This window comes from Pinus tabuliformis, chromosome X (genome assembly GCF_031772625.1).
Source record: "Pinus tabuliformis cultivar Carrire ecotype Pingquan chromosome X, CPIR1, whole genome shotgun sequence".
NCBI classification, from domain to species: Eukaryota; Viridiplantae; Streptophyta; class Pinopsida; order Pinales; family Pinaceae; genus Pinus; species Pinus tabuliformis.
In genome coordinates, this window is record NC_142308.1 from 780,846,545 (window position 1) to 780,872,823 (window position 26,279).

The following is a 26,279-nucleotide window of genomic DNA, read 5'->3' on the forward strand; positions in this document are numbered from 1 at the left end:
AGGACAAGCAATTTTTGGTGCATTGGATGAGCTTGCTGGATGAGGATGCTACTTGGGAGGGCGAGCACATACTTGAGCATCCAGCATTGAAGTTGCTTGGGGACAAGCAACATTTGGGAGGGGAGGACTGTCATGTCCCTTCCTAAATTAATTTGGAACAAGACTAATTATTACATTTTGGGGCCAATTTTGGAGATAGTGGAGCCCATTCGATTTTTATTACGAGATTAGACTTAGGATAAGTTATTTTTTTGTGGTTAAATTACACATGGGGGCCACCCACACTAGGGAAATACGCACTCCCTAGTTCGGTTTGCATGGAGGTAGTTAAGTGAGGGCCCACAATGGAGGTAAAATTGAAGGGAAAAGTTCTCCACGAAATCTATATAAGGAAGGCAACTCTCCTCATTTCATTCATCTTTGGCATATCGAATTTCTCTTTGATTGCTCGAGCTGCTTAGCTGAGTCACTGGCTGTTTAGCAAGAGTTCTTCAAGTGAAGAGCTCACCCTTTCTTCGGGGGACTTCAAGTGCCACACTAAGAAGGTTTTTCTTCATTTCGTCAGTAGGAGGATCTCATTGTGATTTCCAACGATTGCATTCATCTCTAGGTGGTGCGTATTACTGGAGGATGCAGTGAAGAGGAGGTCGATTTTGCTTGTGGTGTCTTGCAATGGATTTTGGGTGAGATATTTTCCGGAGATGAGGCATCGGAGGATTGTTGGCATTTGGGAGAGTTTTGGAGCTGGAGGAGTGTGCTACCTTGCAGGGTGACTTTTGCACTTCCTGGGCTAGCGTAGAGGCAACACTGGGTGCTCACGTGGAGGGTAGGGTATCAGTTTTTGAGGCTGAACTTCATTGTGGAGGTGAAGGGAAATATTTGGAGAGGTGATTGCTGCATTTTTGGAGCTTGGAGGAGGATTCCTTGGTGTTCCTTGCAGGCTGTATTCCTTGAGCAGTTTGGAGGGTGTAAGGTCTATTGGAGGCCGAATTTGGAAGGTCAAAATCTGGCCAAACCATTTCTGGTTTTTTGACAAAGATCCCAGATATAAAGTTTCAGAATTTTTCTGGGCACCGGAGGTGGGGTTTTCAGCCATATGTTTTCAACAGACAGTGCAGAATAGCTGGGGATTGCACAGTGCCTTTAGGGGTTGACTTTGGGAGGTCAAAATCGGGCCAACCATTTCTGGGTTTTTTTGGGTTTTGGTCAAGGAGCTTGGGGCTGAATTTGTAGCATTTTCCGAGCAACGAAAGTGGATTTTCTTGCAGTTCCTTTCTAGCAAGCAGTGTAGTTTTGAATTTTCTGGGCAGTGCAGAGCATTAGAGGAGGAAACATTTTCCTGTACTTGATATCATTGTCTCATCACCTAGAATCTGTCATGCTTTCCATTGAGGCAAGCCTAGGTGCATTCATCCATACTATTGTACTTACTCCATTGATTAATAAAATGGCTCAGTTGGTTCTCACTTCTGGAGTTTTAACAAGCATTTGTTGATTATTTTTATTCCTAGTGTCAAATCAATTTTATTTTGCAAATCATTGTTCATTTAAGTTTGGAACATTACATCATGAGTCCTAGGGTTTGGAACTAAGCCCTAGTCAAAGTTTGATTCTCTAGGATGATAATATTTGTGAATTCTAGGGTTTGGTAACTAAACCTTAGTAAAAAAAATCTCTGATATATGATGGCAGTGTGATAATCTGGGATTTATGAAAAGTTTATAAAATATAAAATTGTATTGCGGGTTTACAATGAACCCTAGTGGAAGCTATTCATGTTGTTACTTTGAATCAGTGTTGATAATATCGGTATCGGCAAAATATCAACGAGGGTCCAGAAAACATCTTATCAACAATATCGACGAAAATATCGGCAAACATAAAAAATGCATAACATATTCATTTTTTCAGATTTTTAAATGTATAAAGCAATAACAACATGGAATAAACACATTGGCACATAAATATGAAGTACATATATATATGATGTAGTGGATGTAAAATATGTTAAAATTGGCAACTAGGGCCAAACTCCATGTGGGTCATCTTATTTATGGCTGCTAATATTTTTCTTGGATCCCTCTCATCGAGAGGTGTAGGATTGATCTAAAGATCATTTGATTTCGATAAGTATTCATGGAGTTATGAATTTATTTGTGTTATAAGACAATTTGTCAAAGTTGGCCAGCAACCAAATAAACCCGACATGTGCTCAACGTTTTAGTATAAAAGGAGATGACTTGAGAGTCATTTCTCACACACACTTCTATCTTGATTTCTGTCCACTTGTCTTGGGTTTTAGTTGAAGAGAAATTCTCGGAGTGGAAGCCCTAGACGTTGGAGGATAAGAGGCTGCCCTAACTGCAGTTAAGAAGAAATACGCTTCCCTAATCTAGAGGACGCAATCATGAAGAAAAGCCCTAATGCTATCAAGAAGGATCCCTAAACCTATACGTTGGTCCCTACTAAAACACAGACCTAAAGGTAGCACTAACACAGACCTTAAGGCAGCCCTAACGAAGCTATCCTAAGGCATCTGAAGAAGAAGGAGGACGCTGATGTGAAGGGTCAAAGGGATAACGTGGAGTTTGCCCTAGACAATGTGAAGGGCTATGTGGACAGCGAAGCCTTAACCGCAACATGAAGGATCAAAGGGACAGCGTGGAGGCTGCCCTAGACAACGTGAAAGGGATGTAGGGACAGCGTGGGGACAGGACAGTTAAGAGAACAATAGGCAAGAAACCAAGCCGAGGAGAATAGAAGCAATATGCTACTGTTTTTGGACGAATAGCTGGGTGTGTAAGGGCTGCCAGATACCCTAACCAGTCACCATATAAGCAGTAGTAAAGGTAGCATTGGAACAACAGTGTTGTGGACAGCAGCAAAGTAAATAGGACAGCTGAGCTACATGGTGCTGCTAACTAGTGCAGCAAAGTAAATGGGACAGCAGGCTACATAGCGCTGCTAAAATGTATGGGACAGCAAGGTGACTAGTGTAGCTAAAATGTATGGGACAACAAGGTGACTAGTGTAGCTAAAATGTATGGGACAACAAGGTGACTAGTGCAACTAAGATGCATGGGACAACAAGGCCACATAGTGCTGCAAAGATGCATGGGACAACAGGCTACATAGAAAAGATGCATGGGACAGCAAGCAAGCTTGGAATGAAAAATGGGACAGCTGTATGCCACATAGCACAGCAGTGACTAGCATGTTACAACAAAGGCACATGGGACAACAACAAGCATGGACAACAAGGCAAGCATGGTGCAATAGTATGATGTGTACAGCATGGTCCTGAGGTCCAGCATTATGATGATGGGTGCAACATGGTGCAGCACAGTGAGGTTCAGCATGATGACGAGATGCGGCACAATGATAGGTGAAGGAGTCACCTTGGAGAATCAGTTGAAGCAACATGTCTTCAACTGATCTCATGTATCATCTTCTTAGAGATGATCTATGCTCTTATTTGGATAAGTCAGTGTTGACTTCTGTTGTAAATGTACTATTTCACTCTCTCTCTCTGCGGAACTATTGAAGAACATATAAGAAGAATTGATCAAGGGTTTCCCCACATCGAGGTTTGTCCTTGGCTAGCGCCACATCTTGTGTCCTCTTGTCTTGGCTTGTCTTCTGCGATTTATGTTTATGTTCTAACTTCTATCTGCAGTTTAATTTAATGTTGATGTGATTGCTAATCTGGAAAAAATATTGAGCTAAGTGTGAAAATTGAAATAAATTTCTCTAAGCATAAAACATACCTAAAATTAACAAAATAAAAATGATATATCAAAGGCGATACCAAATCCTGCTAATCCCTGATAATTGTCCAATCAAGGACTCAAATGTGGAGAACCAATACAAAATAACATCACATATATAAAAGTATCTTATCATCATGAGTTATAAACTTATATGTAGCAAAACAAATAAAACTGGCAGTTATCTATCTAAGACCAGTGCTCTCTCCTTAGCAGCTATCTTTCTGTCCTTTTCAGCAATTGCTTCAAGATCTTTTTGTATAACCTCCACACTAGAAACCATACAAGGCATTACATTATGTGTAGGGAGTCTAGCGAGATGGTATTTCAATCGCATAACCCCTCTTGACATCTTGGTCCCCCACAATTTGCATGATAGATATGCCCGATTTGCCCCACCAACAAGCTCCCAATACTCCCAAAATGGGTCCAAGGCTTTTGGCATATTTGTAGTGAACTAATTCAAACCTAGGGCACAAAAACAAAAAATTGGCATTAAACCCCCCAACTCAAAAAATAATAAGTAATAACCACCTCATTTAAAAAAAATACTACATTATTTGCAATGTGAATGAAAAATGGCAATGAGAAGGTGCATAAGAAAGTTGAAAAAAAAATAAAGCTTGCTATCCAAATATGGAGAAAACCCTTAAATTGGCTCATGAGCATGAAAATCATAGCAAATGGAAAAAAACAAAGAAACAAAATGTTGGTAGGCAAAGAGGCAAGCAAGCATAACCCTAAATCTATGAAAAAATCATTAAGATAGGGGTTTTTAAGAACATACCTGTTAATGGAAGAAATGAAGTTTGTCTCACTGTTCTTCAATCATTGATCCACAAAAATTTCTTAGTTGGTGGTGATAATGGTTGTTTGATCCTCAATCCCTCCTTGACAACCACCACAAAGCTCTTACCCTTCCTTCTCCAACACATAGAAACCGAAATGAGGAAAAAAAAAGGCAAATTTCCCTTTTCTAGCCACGGCCCAGCCAGTTCGGCGATATTTTATATCGTCGCACTATATTTTGCCGAGATATTGGTGATATTTCGGCTCACCGAAAATATTGCGATATGCTGTGATTGGTTTTGATTGTTAAAGCTCATGTATGAAATCTAGGGTTTTTCACTAAATCCTTGTAGGAAGTCTAAGATATGAATTGTAAAGTTGTTATATGCATTGTAGATCTATATTTGTTTGAATTGCTTCTAGGGTTTACAATATTTTATAGTAGGGTATGTCATACTTCTAGAAGAAATATTGAAACCTAGATATAATGAAGGTTGTTATGTTTCAAAGTTTTGATGATATAGTCTAGGGTTTATGACAAAAACCCTAGCAAGAAGTTGAAAAGTATGTGTCTCTTGTCTGTAACTAATTTTGGGTATTTGATGTCTAAAGTTGAATGATTCCATTATATGATTATGATATGGTTAACTTCATGCTTCTATAAATTTTGTTGTACTTGCTATCTAAATTGTGCGGGTACATAATCTTCAAGATAGTGAAGATGCTTGTAAAGTAAAGCTGATATGATAAGCATGATGAAGAGAGTTATAATGGTCATGATAACTTTGATAAGAAGGATGCAAGCCATGAAAGATTCTCCGATGTCATAAAAAAGAAATTGATCTCCCTAGGTTAAGAGGGAGCTTGGGTATAGAAATGATTAGATCCTCTCTGGTTAAGAGGGAGTGATGGATATGGTTCTCTACTTCATGTGTCATGCAGTAGACCAAGACTAACAATCGTAAGTTGTAGTGAAGGACATAAGTGAGAGAAGGACACATCACTCTTGTCTTCATGGAAGCAAGTCTCGAGTTGAGAGGGAGGGCATATCATAGTCATGATGGACACCTTGAAAGAAGAAATTGGATAATTTTTTTTATTTTTTTAAGGGGCTACTAAGATAAGAAAAGCAAGATCTGTTCATAGAATATGTTGTTGTATGTAGGAAAGGAAGATATATGATTGAGGAATCTTCTGTCAAGATTCGTTTGAAAGTCCTACTATGATAAATTGATAAGCAACATCAAGTTCTCTGAAGCACCCCAGAGGTTTGTATTTATTTATGTACATTTTAAATTTTGTTACTGATTGGTGTTGTGTTTGTACAGGTAAATCTCTGAGGTTTGGTCGCATGCAGGTTACACGAGAGCGATTTGTTATCAATCTATTTGATCGGGGAGGATTTGTTACCAATTGGAATAATCAGGAGTGTTGAGGATTTGTGTGTAAAACACATTGCCTGGGAGGACATCTCGTTGGCACTTTGTGTTGATGTCTAGTTCCCGAAGTAGGGAAGGTGGCATTGGTCATGGAGCTCTGACTTCGGATACACACCTAGATCCCTGGGTTTATGGTTAGCAAGCAAGCCTAATGGTACCTAGAGAGGCTGTAAGCTTTAGTCTATCTTAGTGCCACCTATATAGATTACCCTAGTCAAGAATCTAGTCCATGGCATTGTGAGTGCCTAAACTATTGGAAGACCTTGGATAGATTTCCCTGGTCAAGATGTTAGTTTTTGGTAGCATCGAACGTGCTCTAGCCATGAAAATTGGTGGAGAGGCTAAGGCACATGAGTTCTAAAGAACCCAAAAACCATTTGGTGAAATTCCACCCAGATTGTATTTTATTAAAATAATTAATATTTTTAATGGGGTTCCTAAGTCTAAACTTAGGAAAATTAAAGTATTAATGGGTATTAATCAAAATATGGGTGAGAATGATCTAGAAGGTGGATTAAGTCAAGTTTTAATCTTAGCCGTTGATTAGAGACTTAATCTCGGTCGTTGAAGTCTCAACAAGAAAAATATAAGGAGGCTTGGCGTTCATCTAGAGACACACAAAGAGATTGAGGAAATCGATTTTCTGAGGTGAGAAGTTCTCAAGAGGAAAATCAATTGGGGAGATCTTGCAGCAGAGGGAAAGTGAGAATTCGGGAGAAGGATTTTCCGGAAAGTACAAGGCAGAGAGAGGACAGAAAGTTGTCTAAAGGGCTGACGCAAAGGTAGCGCAGTTAGTGAGGGGAAGTTGAGTTTCTACTGAGGGAATTCGAAGTTCAGTGGCCGAAAACCAGGGTGTGAGCTTGGCAGGCAAGAAAGTCGATTTCTCAGCGAGCAGAGGATCCAGAGCATAGAGACAGAGTAATACCCAGGAGAGGTAACGCAGAAGCTACCCAAGGTGACGCAGCTTGACGCAGAGACCATCAGAAGGTGACGCAAATTCTCCAGAGTTGAGGATTAGTCATTGATTCTCCAATGACAAGGTGAGATCATTTCACCAGTCTTTTGTCCAGTGTTTTCTCTATAAAGGATTGTTAGTTGAGCATCCTATATTTGTACTCAGAATTTTCTCCTGCATAATAATAAACCCTCAGAGCTGCTGCATCAGTTTTCCCGCATTGGGTTTTTTCGGGGACTATTTTGTCCAAAAATAACTGTGTCCTATGTATCTTGTTCTTTGCTCAGTTTTTTGTTTCATGTAATCAAATATTAAAGTAGTGTGGGTTGTAGAAGTAATTTGCTTTAGTATTCAGAGAATAACTTAATGAATGTATTAAAATCAAGTAGGTGCAGTAGGGGTTCCTTGAGGATTAGGAATTTTCACATGGTATCAGAGGATTGATTTTGAAACAGGAAGAGCAGATCTAGCGCTGAGCAGAAAGGCCAAAAGTTGCACTTGGCAGCAATTCAAATCCCCTTAAAGGGATTGCGCAATCCTTGCTGGGAAGCAAAGATTCCGAGGAAATCTCTCTCTCTGAGAGAGTCAACAGAGAGGTACGATTTCCAGTTCGTGAGTTTGCAGAGGCAGAGGGATTGATGCAGAGCCTTAGCGCAGTGCTTGAAGGGCATAGTTTTTGTCGGGGTAGAAATTCGTTGGAAAATAGCAAAGACACATAGAAGGGGAATTTTCTCCTAAGAGAAGTTTTTGCCAAAAAGTTCGAATTTCTCACTTGCTAGGCAGCTGAGCAGTGTTGAGCAGTGACTAGAGGAGTCAGTTCGACAATTGGGTGAGATGGCATTGCATGGGCTCAAAGATCAGGATAGGTTGGAAGGAGCTTCCAACTATATCATATGGAAGACCAGAATCTTAGTTGTTCTAGAGGAGTACAATCTCGAAGCCTTCATCAGGGGAAGGTGAAGAGGTTCATACTCGATGGAGTTAGAGATCATGTGGTCTCACACTTGCAGGGCAAAGATACAGCGCTAGAGATGTGGGAAACTTTGTCTTCACTGTATGACGGCTCTTCTAAACAACAAAAGATGTACCTAGAACAAAAGTTGCAGCGGATATTGATGTAGAAGGGAGGAGTTAACTCCTATCTTCAGTGTCTTCAGGACACCAGAGACTAGCTTGCTGCAGTGCGGTCTACTCCTCGGTCTACTGCAATGGTAAGGACGACCCTGAATGGAGTCTCAGATGAATGGAAAGTCTTTGTCCAAAGTATATTGGGTAGGGAAAGACTACCTTCATGGGAGGAGATGTGGGCAGCCCTTCAACAAGAGGAATTAAGGAGGGACCTGGTAAAGGTCAACCTCAATGGCAGCAGTGGGAGTGGCACGAAGACCAAGGAGGAGGAGGAGAACGCAGCTCTAGCATCAAAGGGACAACAGAAACAGAAGCGAAAGAAGGACATTTTGAAGGTGAAATGTTTCAGATGTGGCGAGATGGGCCACTTTGCATCCTAGTGTCCTTTGAAGCAAAAGGATAAGGATGAGAAACATGATCCTAAGGTTGCTCCAGCAAAGATTGACGAAGATGGGTTTGCCATGAGTGCCGACGCATCTCTAGGAGGGAAATGGGGCGATATTGAGTTGTAGTCGAGAAGACTATATGTGGGAAAGATCCTTGAGGAGTCCACCTCTTGGATCAATTCCTTGCTACGGGAGCCCAAGATTCAACAGTAGTGAGATGGACTTAGTGTCAAATGATTCAGTGGATTGTTTGGAAAGACAGTTGCAAGCCTGAGACCAAGAGCTGATCAGTGCAAAGCAAGGTTGGCAGCAGTGCAGCAGTTAGCAGCAACACAGAAGATTCTAAGGATCAGAGACTAGAACAGTCAGTTTCCAACATTCATGGTATTATGTTGAACACATTTAGGTTCAATTAATTTTGGATTTTTTTCAGTTGCTTCTCTCAGCGACTGAGTTGCAGTACAAATGCAGTGTTAGCAGTGGCAATACTAGCATCATAGCACATGCAGCATTTGAGATGAAGTTGTAGTACAGATGCAGCAATGGCAGTGGCAGTGTCATGGGTAGCAGTACAGTAACGGCAACAGCACAGTGTTGGTGGCAGTAGCAGTGCAAAAAGGAGATGCTTCAGATATAGAGCAACATGCAATTGGACATTGTTGCTAGAGCACTTTCCTCGCTAAGAGGGAATGTTAGTTTTTGGTAGCATCGGATGTTGTCTAGCCATGAAAATTGATGGAGAGGCTAAGGCACACGAGTTCTAAAGAACCCAAAAACCGTTTGGTGAAATTCCACCCGGATTGTATTTTATTAAAATAATTAATATTTTTAATGGGGTTCCTAAGTCTAAACGTAGGAAAATTAAAGTATTAATGGGTATTAACCAAAATATGGGTGAGATTGATCTAGAAGGTGGATCAAGTCAAGTTTTAATCGTAGTCGTTGATTAGAGACTTAATCTCGGCCATTGAAGTATCAACGAGAAAAGTATAAGAAGGAGGCTTAGGGTTCATTTAGAGACTTACAAAGAGATTGAGGAAATCAATTTTCTGAGGTGAGAAGTTCTCAGGAGGAAAATCGATTGGGGATATCTTGCAACAGAGGGGGCATTGAGAATCCGGGAGAAGGAATTTCCAGAGAGTACAAGGCAGAGAGGGGACAGAAATTCGTCCAAAGGAGGGCTAATGCTGGCCTACACAGAGGTAGCACAGTGAGTTAGGGGAAGTCGAGTTTCTGTTGAGGGAGTTCAAAGTTCAGTTGTTGGAAGCTAGGGTGTGAGTTTGCGAGGTAGGGAAGTCGATTTCTCAGCTAGCAGGGGATCCAGAGCAGAGAGGCAGCGTAATACCTAGGAGGGGTGATGCAGAAGCTGCCCAGGGTGATGCAGTTTGATGCAGAGACCATCAGAAAGTGACGCAAAGCCTCCGGAGCTAAGGATCAGTCATTGATTCTCCAGTGACAGGGTGAGATCATTTCACCAGTATTTTGTCCAGTATTTTCTCTATAAAGGATTGCTAGTTGAGCATCCTAGATTTGTACTCAGAATTTTCTCCTGCATAATAATAGACCCTCAGAGCTGCTACACCAGTTTTACTGTATTGGGTTTTTCCGAGGACTATTTTGTCCAAAATAAATTGTGTCCTATGTATCTTGTTCTTTGTTCGATTTTTTGTTTCATGTAATCAAATATTAAAGTAGTGTAGGCTGCATAAGTAATTTGCTTCAGTATTCAGAGAATAACTTGATGAATGTATTAAAATCAAGTAGGTGAAGTAGATTCAGATTTGCTGCAGTAGGGGTTCCTTGAGGATTAGGAATTTTCACACAAGAATCTAATCCATGGCATTGTGGTGCTTAAATTCTTTATGGTTCATGTGTTTTGAGATCTTCTTTGTACTTGTACTTATGAATACCTCCCTAGTTAAGAGGGAGTGTTGAAATATGTAACTAGGTTTTGTAATGTTCCTAATTAGCCATGGCTAATTGGAATATTTAATTTTGCTCAATTTTGCCTTCTATAGCTATTTATACTTAAAAAGGTGAGGAGAGGCGGACATACTCACTTCACGAATAAAGACACTCCCTAGTAGCACAACGTTGTAACTTAAAAGGTGAGCCAAGGGGGGGGGGCCAAAGAACCACGTAGAGGAAGGGGCCCACGTAGACACTTGGAGTAACTGCGTAGGTGGTGAGAAACACGTGGCAAGAGGAAAGCTACGTTGGAGGAGGTGAGCCTTGGGATTGAGAGAGGCCAACGCTATAAAGGAAAGAGGAGCCTCCTCATTTTAGCATTCGATTATGTGCATTTGAGCTAGTCACTTCGACTTAAAGCACACTGGTTGTTTAGCTAGTCTACAGCACTGTTTAGTGCATTGAGTGTCTCCGTTCGGAGATCTCACCCTTAGCCCCGGGGGACTTCGAGTGCCTTCTCGGGAAAGGTATTTCCATTAGTATTTCTGTAGTAGTTTTATCAGCATTTTGGCAGGAAGATTGAGCATCTTGGAAGACTGCGCAGTCTTGAGAGGAATGACGCAGTTCTTTCTAGCAGGAGTTCGAGGTTTTGCAAGGGGATTTGTGTTGGGAGGTTGAGAAGGGGATTAGCCCTTGCATATTGGAGGATTTTGGCTAAGTTTCAGGTAGATTTGTGGTAGGTTCATTTCAGCAGCAGCGCAGGGCCTTGAGGGATTGCGTGGGTCCTCAAGGGGGTGATTTTCGAGGGTCGGCCATTTTAGAAAGGCTTTCTGGGTTTTTCTGGGTTTTCTGAGTAGAATCCGATTCCAGAGTTTCAGCACTTTCTGAGGAGGGGAGCAGCCCCAAATCCTCATTTGATTTCTAGCAGCAGCAGCGGCACAGTAGTTCTCCAACAGCTTAGACGCAGTTTAGAGAGGGGCCATTCCTTTGCTATTTTGAGTGTATTTCTTCACTTGCCTTGTGCAATCGAGGTGCCATCTTTCTGATCACCTGCTGTATTCATTCTATTACTAAGTATAATAAAATGGCTTAGCGTTTCTCTCTGCATTTCTTGAGTATCTGCTTATGGTTATATTGTTATATATTGCACCATTGTTATTTTTATCTCTTTGAGCTTCCCGGCTACTATACCACTTGTGTGTTTTCTCCTATACTCTTAGACAGAGTCTGGAAAGGGCCAAGTAGCCTCTAGATCTCGTCCTCTTTTCAGAGGCAACATATCTGGTAAATTCCCTCCCAGTCCATCTCTGGTTGGAGTTTGCTTGTGTTTGAGGAATATTCCTGATAAGGGATATTACAGTTTTGTTTTGTCTTCATAAATGTATTTGAATCACAATGAAATGTACTTATCAGGAGAATGAAGAAAATATTTTTATTATTACTATTATGACTTATTAAAGCATGGATTTCATGCTTGGGTCATCTTGTTTTAGGTCAAAGTCCTCATTGAGGACTTCTAGGATTTATTCTGAGTCATTAGAGTCATTGTCCATTAAAAGAGACCCTTCTTGGGCTTTCAAATTATGTAAAAAGAATTATTTTTGAGTTAAAAATGAATTTAGTCTCCTCCACACCAAGTCGGCCTCAAGAAGGGTAATTCGACCTCACTAGAAGGCTATATATACAAGGCAGTTTGAATTCATTTGGAGCAATTCACTCTCTCTCTCTTTCATAGTTTGATATCCTGAAGCTGGAAGCTGGGAAATGCAAAGTTGAAGAAGATCTGGAAAGGGGTTTTAAAAGAGTGCGAAATTGCTAGGAAATGCAAAGTTAAAGAAAAGATGGAAAGGGGTTGTAAAAGAGTGCAAAATTTTGAAGGCAAGAAGAAGTAATCAAGATCGAAATTTTGGGCCATCTCTCACTCAGGAGGAGTATCTAGGGAGATCGAAGTTCTTCTTTATCTAGTTGAAGTTGTTGCTACTACCAGTTGCAAGGTCGAAGCTGCTACTACAAGTTGATGCTGTTAGGTCGAAGTTTCTATTGAAGAGCTATCATCTGCAAGAAGGATTGAGGGTTGAATTGGTGTGGAGGAAGTCTTTGTCTATGTCAAGAGTCTTGAATTATCTCGAAAAAATATTGAAGGAAGAATTGTTGATTGGGTTTCCCCCAAGATAGGGGTTTTTCCCTGGGAAAGTGTCTACAGCTTGTGTCTTGTGTTTTTGTGATCTTCATGCAGACATATTTTGGTAATTGCTTGATGAAAGATAATATAACAAAGAAGTAAAAGAAACCAACATAATTCACAGGTAATTATCAAGAAAGAGAAATCTAACCCTAATTCTACTAGCATTGATTTCTCAACAAGCTAAGGGGGTGGTCCCTAAATAAAAAAGTAAGTTAGAAGGTTTCTAGGTGATCTCAAATTAGGATTACTTGAGATTGTGAGTTAATAAGATGAGAAATATAAAATGAAATAAACTTTAATAACCATCAACACATGAGATAAGCATATATAAATTATAAAACCAGTGCCTTCAAATATTTCTTTAAAATAAATGATACTTGCTCAAAATAAAATGAAGTGTTTCAAATTAAAACACAAGAAATCCTGTCAATGAAACAAAAAACATTAGCAAGATATAAAAAATTCTTTCAAAATATATGATCATTCACAAATTCAAAGCATGTAAGGAAGCACTATGGAAATGACTTGCAAAGGAAACAAGTTAGAACTCTGCTTGCAAAAGTAAATGAGATGATACTTGCCCAAATAAAATATTCAATTCAAAACACATTCATCAATAACAAGTACATGGATAATTTGCAAGTAAAATATTAAAATGTATCAGCATGAAATGCGCCTAAACTAAAGTTTGATGCAATTATCTTGGTTACTTTTAATCTAAATGCCTATTCTAGATGTGACCTTTCTTCCCACTATTTTGAAACAAGTCTCTTATGTGTGTTGTGGAACGGGTTCAAGAGAAAGACAACAACGGCTGTATTAATGATACCTTCCTTGGATTACCCAGTACACTTGATGCTTCCAACGCTACAAAGAGTGTGGCTCTGATGACTGCAAGGTCATCATGTTAACCACATAAGAGAGTTTATGTCCCTCAAGATTATGAAAGAAAATGGTCCCTAAAAATGTCTTTCATCCAAGCTTATGCTTGCAGGTAAATTAATTAGAAGATGCAATTATATTAAAATGCCTAATATGTTATGCGAGTAAGATTACAAGTGATTTGTAAAATATAGAAATGCTTCAAGTAAATCTGTTCAATGAGATAACTTGGATAGTTGCTCAAAATAATGCATGATACGTAAGCTTCATAAACATATAAAATTGTAAGTTGAAAGTAATTGCTTTGACAAATAATAAACCAAAACCAACTAAAGCAATGAAACTTGAAATTTATATGCTCGCAAAATGAGAAAATAACTTAAAATAAGTGAGCATGTAAACAATGAGCCTATTGTGAGGCCAACATGAAGAAAATTATTAAACTAACTAAATCAATTTTGCTACTTGAAATGAGATATTTTGCATAAAATAAAATAAATTGCTCCAAAAGTAAAATTCAAAATTGTACTTTAAAGTAAAACTTGAAGTTGCAAAGCATAAAATGGAACTAAATAGAAAAAGAAAATTCAGAAAATTGGATTGTGATGGTGAGGTTGTGTTAATTTTAAAGCATGCAAGATGAAAACTAAGAAAACAAGTGCAAGATCAAACCACCCACATGTTCCTCCTTTTGAAAAAAGAGAAAATGATGCCTTGGGTGAAAAACCAAGCTCCCACAAGAAAAACTAAGCTTTTATTAGATATTACAAGATGAGGAACAAGAGATCTCAAGTAAAACTTCAAGAAGGATCTTTACAATGCATAAAGTTTATCAAGCTCTAGATCTCCTTTTTGAAATTCAAAGTCAAAAAATGAGAAAAGTACAATGAGAAAGCTCTCATGAATTGAAGAAGTTAAGTGTCTCTTGATGTATCAAATTTTGGCCTCCAAAGGTGAATGAAATGTTGCACAAGACAAGGAGCCAATGCCAATCTTCCTCAAATGCCCATGACCTTGCCAAATTGCAACCCTCCTCTTTGTCCACGGCCTCTTAAAAATTTTGACTTTGAAAGGGGTTGAGAGGTCCTCCCAGAAAATGGTTAGAGTTTGTATGAACTTCTTTAAGGTTCTTATCACCAACACTCTACCTATGGGCTGCAAGATCAAGAAACAAATTAGTGTCTTGAGAATGTGAAAACAACTAAATAATATACAAGAAACCGAATCAAGTGACGAGATTGAACACCGTCACTTGGTTTAGCTTGGAAAAGCTCTCAAATAGCTAATATGAATCAATGAAGCACTATTTAAAATATTTCAATTTTTTAAATTAATTGCATGCATACAAATTATGTCTAAACAAATCCCTACAAGACACTTTTTCATAGGATAAACTATGAAAATCCAAATAACAAATGAGAGTTCATTTGAAGGTGCTTCAAGAGTGGGTTGATCTCCCAAAGATGTCCCCTCTTGCTAGATCCAAAAAGAATTATTTTACAATACTCAAGTCACACATTAGTCCATGTAGATTTAGATAAGCAAACAATGAATAGAAACTTCTAGAAATATATTTGAAAATAAACTAGAAACCTACTTTTAAATCAAATTCTAATGCAAAATAGCTTTGCACTAGCAAGTTCACAAGAATACATGGAAATAAAATAACTCGAAGCATAGAAAAGTTTATACCAATAGCTCATAATGCACCATGCCCCAAAAGAAGAACACCCATGAATAGACCTCCAAAGTCTTTTTATTGATATTCTTAAAAAATGTACAAAGTAGCAGCGCTTTCGCAAGCACAATAGCTAGTAAACAATTGATACATAAGTGAACACAAAGATCTTATTATATAAAAACTTAGGAACCAATCCCAAGGAAAATGATGACAATCCCAAAGTACCTTCATGCAAATTTGAATTTCCCAAGTGGCATCAAGAATCCCTCAAGAAAAATCGAATTCCATGATGAAATGACAAGTGTATATGGGTAGAAACCAATATGGGGACAATTTCCCATAAAAATATTTGCCAAATATTCTCCCAAATCCTCCCAAATGTGCATTAACTCTACAAATTCGAATTTCTCAGTCAACATTTGCTGCATTTATGTCAAAAAATTCAATTTCCTTGAGTGGGCCATGTATTTATTATGCAAGGTGCCAAATCATCTTCCAACTTGTCCTTTGACTTGAAATAATTTCCAAGTCATTTCCATGTCATTTGGTTACATGGAACAATTTATTTCTCTCCATTTTATTTATTTCTGGTTTAATTTATTGCCATATTTCTCATTAAACTTGGGAAAAATGGGTTTTGAGGGTCTAGAACACATTTTTAACCCCTTAAAATGTGCCATAGTAGAAAGTTGAGGGTGAAAGGTGTAATTTTTATTACTCATACTCCATACAACCTCTCTAGACATCACTTATTACATTTCATATACAAATTTTATATAATGTTCCTAAACAAGAATATAAGTGATATACAAAGCATGTAAACAATCCAGCAATCAAAAAAACGAAATATACATTAAGCACCCATGGAAACACTAGAAATAGAGGACTATTGGCCATTTTATTACTTTTTCAGGAGCAAATACAATAGAAAAATAGAATGGTGCACCTGGGCTTGTCTCAATGGATAACCATGACAAAACCCAGGTGACAAAATGTTGAACTGAAGGCTACTACAACTGTTGCACCAAACTGAACTGTGTTGCCCCAGAAAACTATTCCGTCTGCTGACTTCGAAGGGCTGGAATCACTGCTTCTTGTGCTAAAAAAATTATGAGATTTCAGCTCCTTGCTCCTTGGCTTAAACCCAGAAAAACCCATGAAGGAATTGGCCAAATGTTGACCTCGGAATTTTGGCCCAAATTCCCCTTAGCTCCTCTAGTTGTTGGCTGGTTGGGACCCCTGTTTGACCCCTTAGATCTGCCTAGATAATTCTATAAAATTAGGAGTGTGGTCCTTGCCCAAAACACAAAAAAACCCAGAAAGGAATTTGGCCGGTTTAGCCTTCTGAAATTCGACCCCCTTGGAGCCCAGCTTCAGCTGCAACTGCAAAATTCGTTTTACTGGAATATGCCTGTAAATCCTCCCGAAAATGGACCCAAAGTGCTGGGCTGACCTCTGCTATCAATCCCCTGACTTCCCGGATGGGCTTCCGGCCTATGGCACTTGCTCCTTAGCTCCACGAAATTGCTAGACTGGCCCTCTGCATTGTCCCCAAGCCTAGTAATTCGAACTGCTGGGATGTTGGCTTTGCTGGCTCTGAAACTCACAAGAAAGGTTGGCCCTTTGCTGCTCTCCCAATCCTCTAACTCTCTTGGCAAATGCTTGATCACTGATAGCTCCAAACTCCCCTTGTGTATTCTCCAGCTAGCCAAAAATACGCACTCCCTGTTGTGGCTGAATGGTAGTGCTGTAACACACTCTTGGAACTCCTGAAATACTTATGGAACTTCCTCTCTAGGGCAGGCATGGATGGTCCCCCGAAGTAGAGGTTAAATCTCCGCTTGAGAGATTCATGGCTAAACAGTCAGTTGACTCAGCTAAACAGCAGAGCGAACAGTCAAGTAATTTTGATTGCAAGGTGTAAGATCCAAAATGAGAGTTGCTTCCTCCTTATAACTCCTTGGGCCTCCCTAGCTTCATGTGGGCCCCTCCATCCACCTATTCGACTTTCCCTCTAAGCCATTCGAATGGAGCAATTTGAACTCCCATGTGGGTGACCCCCACATTCCACTAGCAACCAAATAAAGTCAAATTGCTTCCTAAGTCCCTAAGTCGAAAAATGACAGGCTCTCTTCCTTAGCCAAAATTGTGTAACAGCATCTTGTTACAAATGTATTTGAGAAGGGACATGACATTTTATTCTTTTTTCCACCCTACAGGAAATTTTAAAAATTAAAAAATGACCCCGTAGACCTAATCAAATTCCACGAAATTTTTTGTGTGATCTAGTATGGTAATATACAATGACGCTAGACACTAGGACTCACCCAAGGCCTCACCATTAAGTCGTACTCCAACTTTCGGGTTATGCTTGGAGGAAAAAACTCAATTAATTATTAAGTCCTCGTAAGGAGATGATAATTAACCAAGTGAAAAAAAAACCTCTCAGAGTAATGTGCAGTTGATGATAGGTCCCAGGCCACCCAGACCTGTTACATGACTCGACTCCTCATACTAGTATCACTTTTACTTTGTCCCCGTAGGGATTGTGGAATTTGAGTATAACAGAAAATGATGAGAAGAAGATGTATAGTTGAAAAACTCTGGTGATATGATGATCTCTGATGGTACAAGAAACCTTTGGTACATCCTTGGGCATGGAGTCTTCAAAAAATCTTTAGGTACCACTCCAGTGGTCAACAGGGGGATCGACAAAAAACCACACCAAGATGCAGAGGTTCAAGAATTAGAGAAATTGGTCCCTAATGACAAGGAGTGTGACACCATATGGAGACAGTTAAGCAACTACATCCTTTGTATTGGTGCCTTTGTGACCAACCATGCAGTGAGAGATCGAGGGAATTTTCCTTATCTCTAGTGGTGGAACATGCATGGAAGTGCTACTCCACAAGTACAACGTTCAAAATATGGGTGCTCTCATAGGTGGTGGACACTTCTTCGATATAGAGGTGTTGGAGCATTGATAGCTTCATCCATAATGTCAAAAGAAACAGGTTGAATGTAAACCAGGTCGAGAGCTTGGTTTATATTCATTATACTTTGTGGTTATTGTCTTATTACTCTGAGGAGGCAAAGATAAATAAAGATGAGATGGTTTGGGATGAAAATCAAGAGGATAATTTGGAAGATGGAGTGTTGTATCTAGAGCAATTGGAGGATGTTCTTATCCAAGATGATGATCATCATCTTGAGATGCCACCCCCATCTAGTGCTATGGTCTCTCGTGTCCAAGACTTCAGCTATAACATTAGGGGCTTCATCTTCAATTCTGTTGCCACCATATACTTCACTACCACCATGCAGAGGCCCATGCAATGATGGTGTTGATGTGAGGGAAGAGAAGATAGATTCACTACTTTATTTTTCATAGATGATAGATTAGTATTTTGAAGTTGGACTTTTCAGTCCTCCTACTTTAGTGTGTAGGTGGCCTATTCTATAAACATTACTATTTGGTCATGGTAAGAATTGCTAGATATAAGCTATTTCAATAATTTAATGGTCTACTTTCTATTATAAACTTAAGAAAATCTGTGTTTGTTTGAAATTGCTAGAATCTAAATGGTTGATGCTCGAACCATTATCATTAATGTATTATGGATGTTTCTATCTTGATTTATGTACAAATATGCATGTTTTCATATATTTTGCAACTAATTTGGCATTTTGTATGTCTTTTTGAATATAGACACTTCAAGGATCAGGATGCATTACATTTGAGGATTTTTGGAAAATGATGCTCTCAATGCTCCCATTCACAAAAATGCTTCCGCTTCATGCAGCCTTGCTTACTTCTATAAGAGAAGAGTACAATGATGATGATGAGAATCTCCTAACTCTATTAATCTAAGATGTGAAGGGAGGTTGACAAGTCAAGTGGACCTAGTCCACAACAAGCAACCTACAAGATGCAAATAGGTCCACACATATGAATTGCTCCTCCTACAAGTGACATATGTCAAGCTCCAAGTTGATGAGCATCCACAAGCATGACTCTAATACAAGAGGGCTACTCATCCAAGGTCCAACGCTCCTCCTGCAAGGCCTCCAATACCCCACAACCTCTCTCAGGCCATGCACCCTTCAAGTCCACTCTACCTACATGATCACTATTGCAACCTAGGTGTTCCCAAGTCATCTTGAAGACTCATGCAAGCATCCAAGCAGCCCAATGATATCTTGGGCTCGACACATCCGGCTAGAATGAAAATGCTTCTCCAATGCAAGGCACTCTCCAAGCAAGCAACTCCCTCCATGTGGCTATTGTGTAGTGTGTCCCCAAGCTATCTCCAACTTTCAAAGCAAGAATGTGAATCAAGCATGCATATGAGATCTAGCAACCAATGAGTAAGGCACTTCCAATGTGCATGTTCATCATGGATCAGTGAAGGGCTAATCATCAATCATGCAACTCAAATTTCATGAAGCTCCCTTAAACATCAAGATTACATAAAATATTAAAATTTTAATGAAAAAATATATTTTTAAAGATTCCAAACCATTAAAGACAAAATATACAAAGTTTGTTCATGCATATACCACATAATGGTGAATATGTCAAAATGGTGCCAAGCAGGGTTGCGGGGGAGCGCGCCCCCCCCTCTCACTCCCGCTCCCAATTCGCGCTCCGAGCGGGAATGGGTCTGGAGCGCCTCGGGAGTGCGCTCCCAAAAATGCACCCGAGGAGGGAGGGGCGTTTTCGAGAGCGCGCTCCCTTAAAAAAACACTCCCTCCCTTTTCAGGAGCATTTAGCTTTTTTTGCAAAAAAAAATTGCAGTAATGTTCCAAATGCAATTTTTTTTCAAAGAAACAAATAAGTTTTGAGTGGGGCAACTTAATGATCAAGCCTATGGCCCTAGTATTGATATGCGATTCATGGTAATGTTAAATTCTTAAAGTAAAAGTGACATTCTTCATAATCTTCATTTTCATCCTTTTACTTAAATTTGTAACATTACCATGAAATGACTTAGGATGTTTGAGAGTGGTTTCGACCTCATTGGATTTCATATGGAGAAAGTAGAATTTTAGATTTCATTCAAAATCCAGCAAACTTGTCAGTTTTTCAGGATTTCATGATTGGGGGATTGCAATGTTTCCATTGAATTTTGTCATGTATTAGGGTATGGAACTCGTATTTAATCAGGAGCACTAATCCTTCTATGTACCTTGATGTTAGTGACATTGGTTGTCGAACTCCTCTATCATGACCCTGCTAAAAATGTACGCATCACTCAAATAAAATCTTGACTTGACATGCTGTGCTTTTTCTATCTTAAGTTAATGCTTAGAGGGTGATATTAATGACAAAGATCCCTATACATATCTAGAGGTAATGACAAAGATACCTCTGGATATTAATGGTTAGAGGGTCATATTAATGACAAAGATCCTGATTTTCCAACAAGACTAAAAAAATAGACATTTCTCGTGGTGGCAAGAGGCCCAAGCATAAGCAATAGATAATAGATTTACTTGTCTTTTCTAGTTTCTAGTAGTTTTTATAACTATTGACTCTTTCATATTTATTATGATATTTTTTTAAACAATATATGACAATTTAAGTTTGAAGTTTGAAGTTGGCAATTATAACTCACTAGTAATGAATTATGAATATGATGTTTCATGAAAGTTGAAAGTTGTTTCATTTCATTTCGTTTTATAACATTTCATTTCATGTTAGATATTATTTGTTGTAATGGTTACACTTAGCTTACAAGTACAACTTTGGTAATCAATGATGATAAATGTTATATATTGAATTTTGAAAGCTTGAAACTTTAAGATTGATGAATCATGAGACCCAATATGTTGTATGTTCCTATGTTACTAACTTGTGGACGTGGTTGATGAAGATTATAACTTCTAGATGATTGTTGTTATATGGTTCAATCTATGTTTTTAATGTTTTTTATATCTAATTCATCATTCTACATGTTTTTGTTGACATATATGCATCAAAATATAAAAAATATAATATTATATAAAAAATGCTTCGGGATTCGCTCCCAAACCGGGAGCTTCTGAAAATATCGCTTCCGATCCCGTTTTCGCTCCCGCTCCCAAGTAACCTTGGTACCAAGTGCAATGCATATTTGAAACAAAATATTTAATCAATGAGGCTCTAGAGTCTAAATGGCCTCTGGAGCCCCTAAAACATTATGCTACAACCCACTAGCCTCCTACATATCACCGATCAACATGATCAATCATCAAACTCATGACCAGTGCATTGTACTGTTTTCAAGTGATCTATTGTTGAAAATTTTCACTAAAAGACAACCTCCAATTCTGCTGCACCACTTACACCTCTGAATTTCAGATTTTATAAGGCATATTGTCGACTGTGCTTTAGGGAACATCACTTATTCTAGGGATGCAATGGCTTGCATCCTTGACCACTTTGCGGGTTTAACCTACAATTTTCAGGATCTTGTCTAAATCTGAATTTCTGCTATATTTTTATTGCATGTCACATAGTTGTTGGGCTTTATAGCACAATTGCAACACTCATATTCTGCAGCCAAACATCTTAAAAAACATTAAGTTCTACTTTGAGAAAAAAACAACAATAATAACTGCGTTTGACAGTCTATATGGTACCAAATTGGTACCCACTCGGCTGAGAAGGTATGAACCCTGCCAAGTTTATCGAACCAGGTAGTTTGTACACTAAACCAGCTCATTTGGTACTAAATTGGTCCCTGATACAGTTTGTAAGTTGAGTTGGGACCCTTGACAGCTAACTCGATCAACTCGGCTGACTTTGAATTTGAGTCAACTGCTTTTTGAAACACTGGGACAAAGCTTTTCTTTAAGGGTGAGCCATGTTGTGTACCTAACCACAACACCTTCATTAGGAATTAGGCTTTATGTGCATGAGCTATTCTGTATATAAGCTCATGATTTTTTAATAATTTTCTAATCCTGGGCCATTGTGGTATCATTTTCAATATTTGTGAAAAGTGGCTTTTATGTAATGAGAACCTTGCCGTTTTTGTTATAAACTTAAGCTTTAAATTAGTGTTTTGTGTCTTTTTGGTATAAAGGTTTACCCCATATTTGTAATATCTTACCATTTTATCAATACAATCAACAAGCTGACTTGGAGAAAGGTGGCTTTTATGTAATGAGAGCCTTGCTGTTTTTGTTATAAACATAAGCTTTAAATTAGTGTTTTGTGTCTTTTTGGTATGAAGGTTTACCCCTTATTTGTAATATCTTACCATTTTATCAATACAATCAACAAGCTGACTTGGAGAAAGTCTTCCTCCATTATCAAAATTTGTAGGAGCAATCCACCCTTAGGTTTGCAGGTTGCCCAACTATTTTCTCCATATTTTGGTCTTATTTTTTGTTGTTGTACTTAGTTTCCTATTTCAGTTATTTTGAGAGTTGCAATAGTGGTTCCATTTCGGGTATAAAAAACATCACAGATGTTATTTGTATATTCAACTTGTCAAGTTGGATGCTTTGTTGGAGAATTGCTAGTATAACTCCCCATTGTCATCATCCTTTTGGGACATTGGGCTCGGCGTCCCATCAGTTCAATTTGATCCTAACTAATTAAAGCCAGCCTGAACTAACAATTAAACGTTATTTTGCAATTTATAATAATCTTGAAATTATTGACCGAGACTCCCTCTCTTATGGATCCCTCTTTTAAAAAAAATATTACGTATGTATATTTTTTAATACAATTTCGACTAGAAGATTTCAAACTATTAATTATTCCATATCCATGTGCATGATATTACAAGTATTTATGTATTGTACGAGTTTGCTAGGCAATTTGAAAGGGTGCAGTCTAACTGTTCTATGTTTTTTCCTTTTTTGCTTGAATTCGCAATACAATTATTGGTGAGATGGCAATACAATTATTGGTGAGATTGCAATTTTGACTGTTTAAAATGTGGTGAGATTGCAAATTTTGGTAGTTTAAAATGTGCTCTTGCATGCATAAATGAAATCAGCGCTTTGAAAAACCCTCGGGGCAACTGGATTGTGCAGCCTCCAAAGCTCAATTCTGCAATTCACACAAATTTATGCTGGATTTTGGGCAAAATTGACCCAAAAATCTGCTCGGAAAAGAGCAAAAACATATTTATACTACGCTATTTGAAAGATGTGGATCATATTTCAATCACATCGTGTTATAAACTCACATGATTTTGTCAATAAGATAAGAATTAGCAAATCTGCTCAATGTTCATTTAATTAATAAAAACAGTTGTAGTAACAAGAATTTGTAGATGTCGAGGCTTTTACAAACATTGGTACTGACTGTAGAAGTATAGAAGTTCCGACATGCAGTCTTCATGTTGGCATGATTTGTAAAACAACCTGCAGAGTTGCAGTAAAGCAGGACAACTGAAAATTGAAACTCGAGGATTACATATCTATCCATTAAAAATTTATGTGGTTTCTCTTTTTGTTTTTCCTTCTTTTTTGTTTTCCTGTTTCTCATAGACAATTTATTCATGTCATTGCCAGGTCGCAAGGCGTCGCTTTCAGTTTTCTTCCAATGCACCTTCTTTTGGGTGGATATATTGCGGCTCTCATAATTTTAGTCCGGCTGCATGGGGTCGTCCTTTGTTTAAACCTTCAGCAAGTAAGGCCGCAACTAGTGCTGGTTCAGTATTGGGTTCAACTCTTCGCATATGTAATTATGAGATTGGTATTGTATTTATTGTTCCCCCGCCTGAAGATCCCAGTTGTACTGTAAAGAATCATGAAGATCTGGACAGGTATATTTTTCCATTTGTTGTACCAGCGCCCAAATACCAAGAGTCAGACCGACCAGCAACAACTAAGGCAATGCGTGAAGCTAGAATTGAGATTCTGAAATTAAAACAGTTGGAGGAAACAGAAGCTGGAGAATATTTGAAGCTAGAGGAAGTGCCAGACGAGGAGGAAGATCCAGATAAAGAATCATGCAAGGAAGGCTCTAATGATGGTGGTCAGCAGGAAGAGGAGGAAGAAAAAGCGTATGCTGAAACCCTTTGGAGCCAACTTGATTCCTATCGTTCATAATCTCTTTACAGCAATCATTATGATATTTTTTAGTTCATTTTATGATCAATTTACTCGTGGCTTAAGCTGCCTTTTGGCAAGGCCATTGGATTGTTCATTATTCAAATCTATTCATCCTATAAATAAATCATTGCACGATCTCAATTCATTTCAGAAATATTTCGTTGTACCATCCCAAAGTTTAAAGCTCTATACTGTGTTCTAAGAACCCTATTGAAAACAATGGCAAGCGTATTATACGTATAAAGCATAAAAGATGTACTGAATTAGAATACTCTTATCAAAGTTGTTCAGCGTTCAAAGATGTACTGAATTTGAACGCTGTTGATGGTTCATTATTACAGTCTTTTCAGATGGACCACTTATTTTAAATGAATCATGATTGGCTCAAAAGCTCATTCTGTATGAGCAGGCTTCTATTTTTCTAATGATATATCTGGCATAGGGGTAAAGGCTTGATATTGCAGCTGGTCACTCTTGGTTGAATGCTTCCGTCTATGTTTGGATCAAAGGTATCAGAACTATAACCATCACTGGAAACGGTCTAGGGTCAGAGCAAAACTGGAAGTGTTCTGTCAGAAAAGTTTAAGAATGGCTAGATTATGAATATATCAAATATGTAAATTTTAATTGAGAGGGTATTCATGTATAGCTATGCAAATTTAAACTATTAGATGTAAAGTTTGTTTGTTGTGCCAAGTGGTGCTCTACAGTTATTTATGGGGGAGATGTCTTAGTGTCCATATATGAGGATAAACATGTAAATGGTGACTTAATGTGAAAGGAAAATGGATTCAATTAAATTTGTTATATTGTAATTTTGTTTTTATTAATAAAATTACAAACATTTTTTCACGAAAAAATCATAATATGCTTAGCACATTAAAATAAACTTAAATAATGATGATTCATATTTGTAACTATGATATTTTAGAAGTTATAACTAGCCCAGCCAGTTATATTAAATGAATAGGCATCAATTGATAATAGCCATTAAAACACTTTTAGTATTGCTGAAATTAAAAAAATCATAAGAGCTATTGAAATTCGAAAGCAAAAGATTATTTCTAGACTTGATATTACTTGTGACTATTTGTTTGCATGTTTTTCATTTGTTCTTTATTTCTTTCATTAGGTCATCGAGCAATTTTACAAATACAATATGTAAAAGAGAAGAGACACCCCAAATTAGGCTAAAGGTTAGGGCAAAACCCACAAGAGGAAACCCCGTCAATCCTTTCCTTATAGATCATTCATCCACAAGAGAAATCCAAGTCACATCTTGAATATTCAATTGCCAAGTCAGCCCTCCACCAAATCGGATCATGAAATTTTCCATATGATAGTCCATAGATCTTGTTCAAGGTATGTCATTTTGTCCGTCTTCAACCAGCCTCAGAAGCTTGCATTATTACATAGATAATCACCATAGAAACTTTTTATCAATACCATGGAGAACTAATATTATCATTATAGGAAGCTCACAACATTATTTTAGGAGACTCGCATCATCATTACAAAAAAATATCTCTGAAATTCGCATCAGCATATACTTTGAAATTCGCTTTCGAACCTCAAGAAACTCAGATGTCATAGCATTGTTCTTGCCTCAAAGAAACTCAAATATCTCAGAGCTCACTTGCCTCAAAGAACTTGGATACTTTAGAACTTTACTGGCTTGAGATCCTCTGATATTACTTCTTTGAACAGATGATCGAATTGTGAATCAAATGGTGGAGTAAACATGCCAATATATAGTCGTTTCTTTGTGTGAAGGGGCACAACCTTTGAGTAGGCCAACTTGTTTGCTAGGAGGTCCAACTTGGTAGATTGGAAATACAAATGGCACTTATAAAATTTAATTTTTCTTCTTTTTATAGGGTCATGAAGAACATGTCCTTAGACTTTTTCTGTTGACCAATAATAAACCATGAAGAACATGCTACAAAATAATAATAATAAATTATTTTTCTTCTTTTGTTTTTACATGAAATACATATTCATACAAGTACAATGATAATTATGAAGACTGAACCTCATTACAATTTAACTAGGGAGATATTCATAATGACTTTTAGGATATTCTCAAGTTGAGAACTTCTATA

The 26,279-nt window shown here is 38.1% G+C and overlaps 1 protein-coding gene across 4 annotated transcripts in view; it reads left to right on the top strand.

Moving 5' to 3' along the window:
* LOC149142182 (forkhead-associated domain-containing protein / FHA domain-containing protein) overlaps positions 1-24,194 on the top strand; it is a 500,049-nt gene extending 475,855 nt beyond the window's left edge. For all 4 annotated transcript variants that reach the window (XM_089446328.1, XM_089446329.1, XM_089446331.1 and 1 more), the window contains one exon: positions 23,635-24,194. In XM_089446328.1, the coding sequence (XP_089302454.1) occupies positions 23,635-24,174 (540 nt within the window). In that variant the 3' untranslated portion in view covers positions 24,175-24,194. The remainder of the gene's footprint in view (positions 1-23,634) is intronic.
* Positions 24,195-26,279: the final 2,085 nt, after the last annotated feature.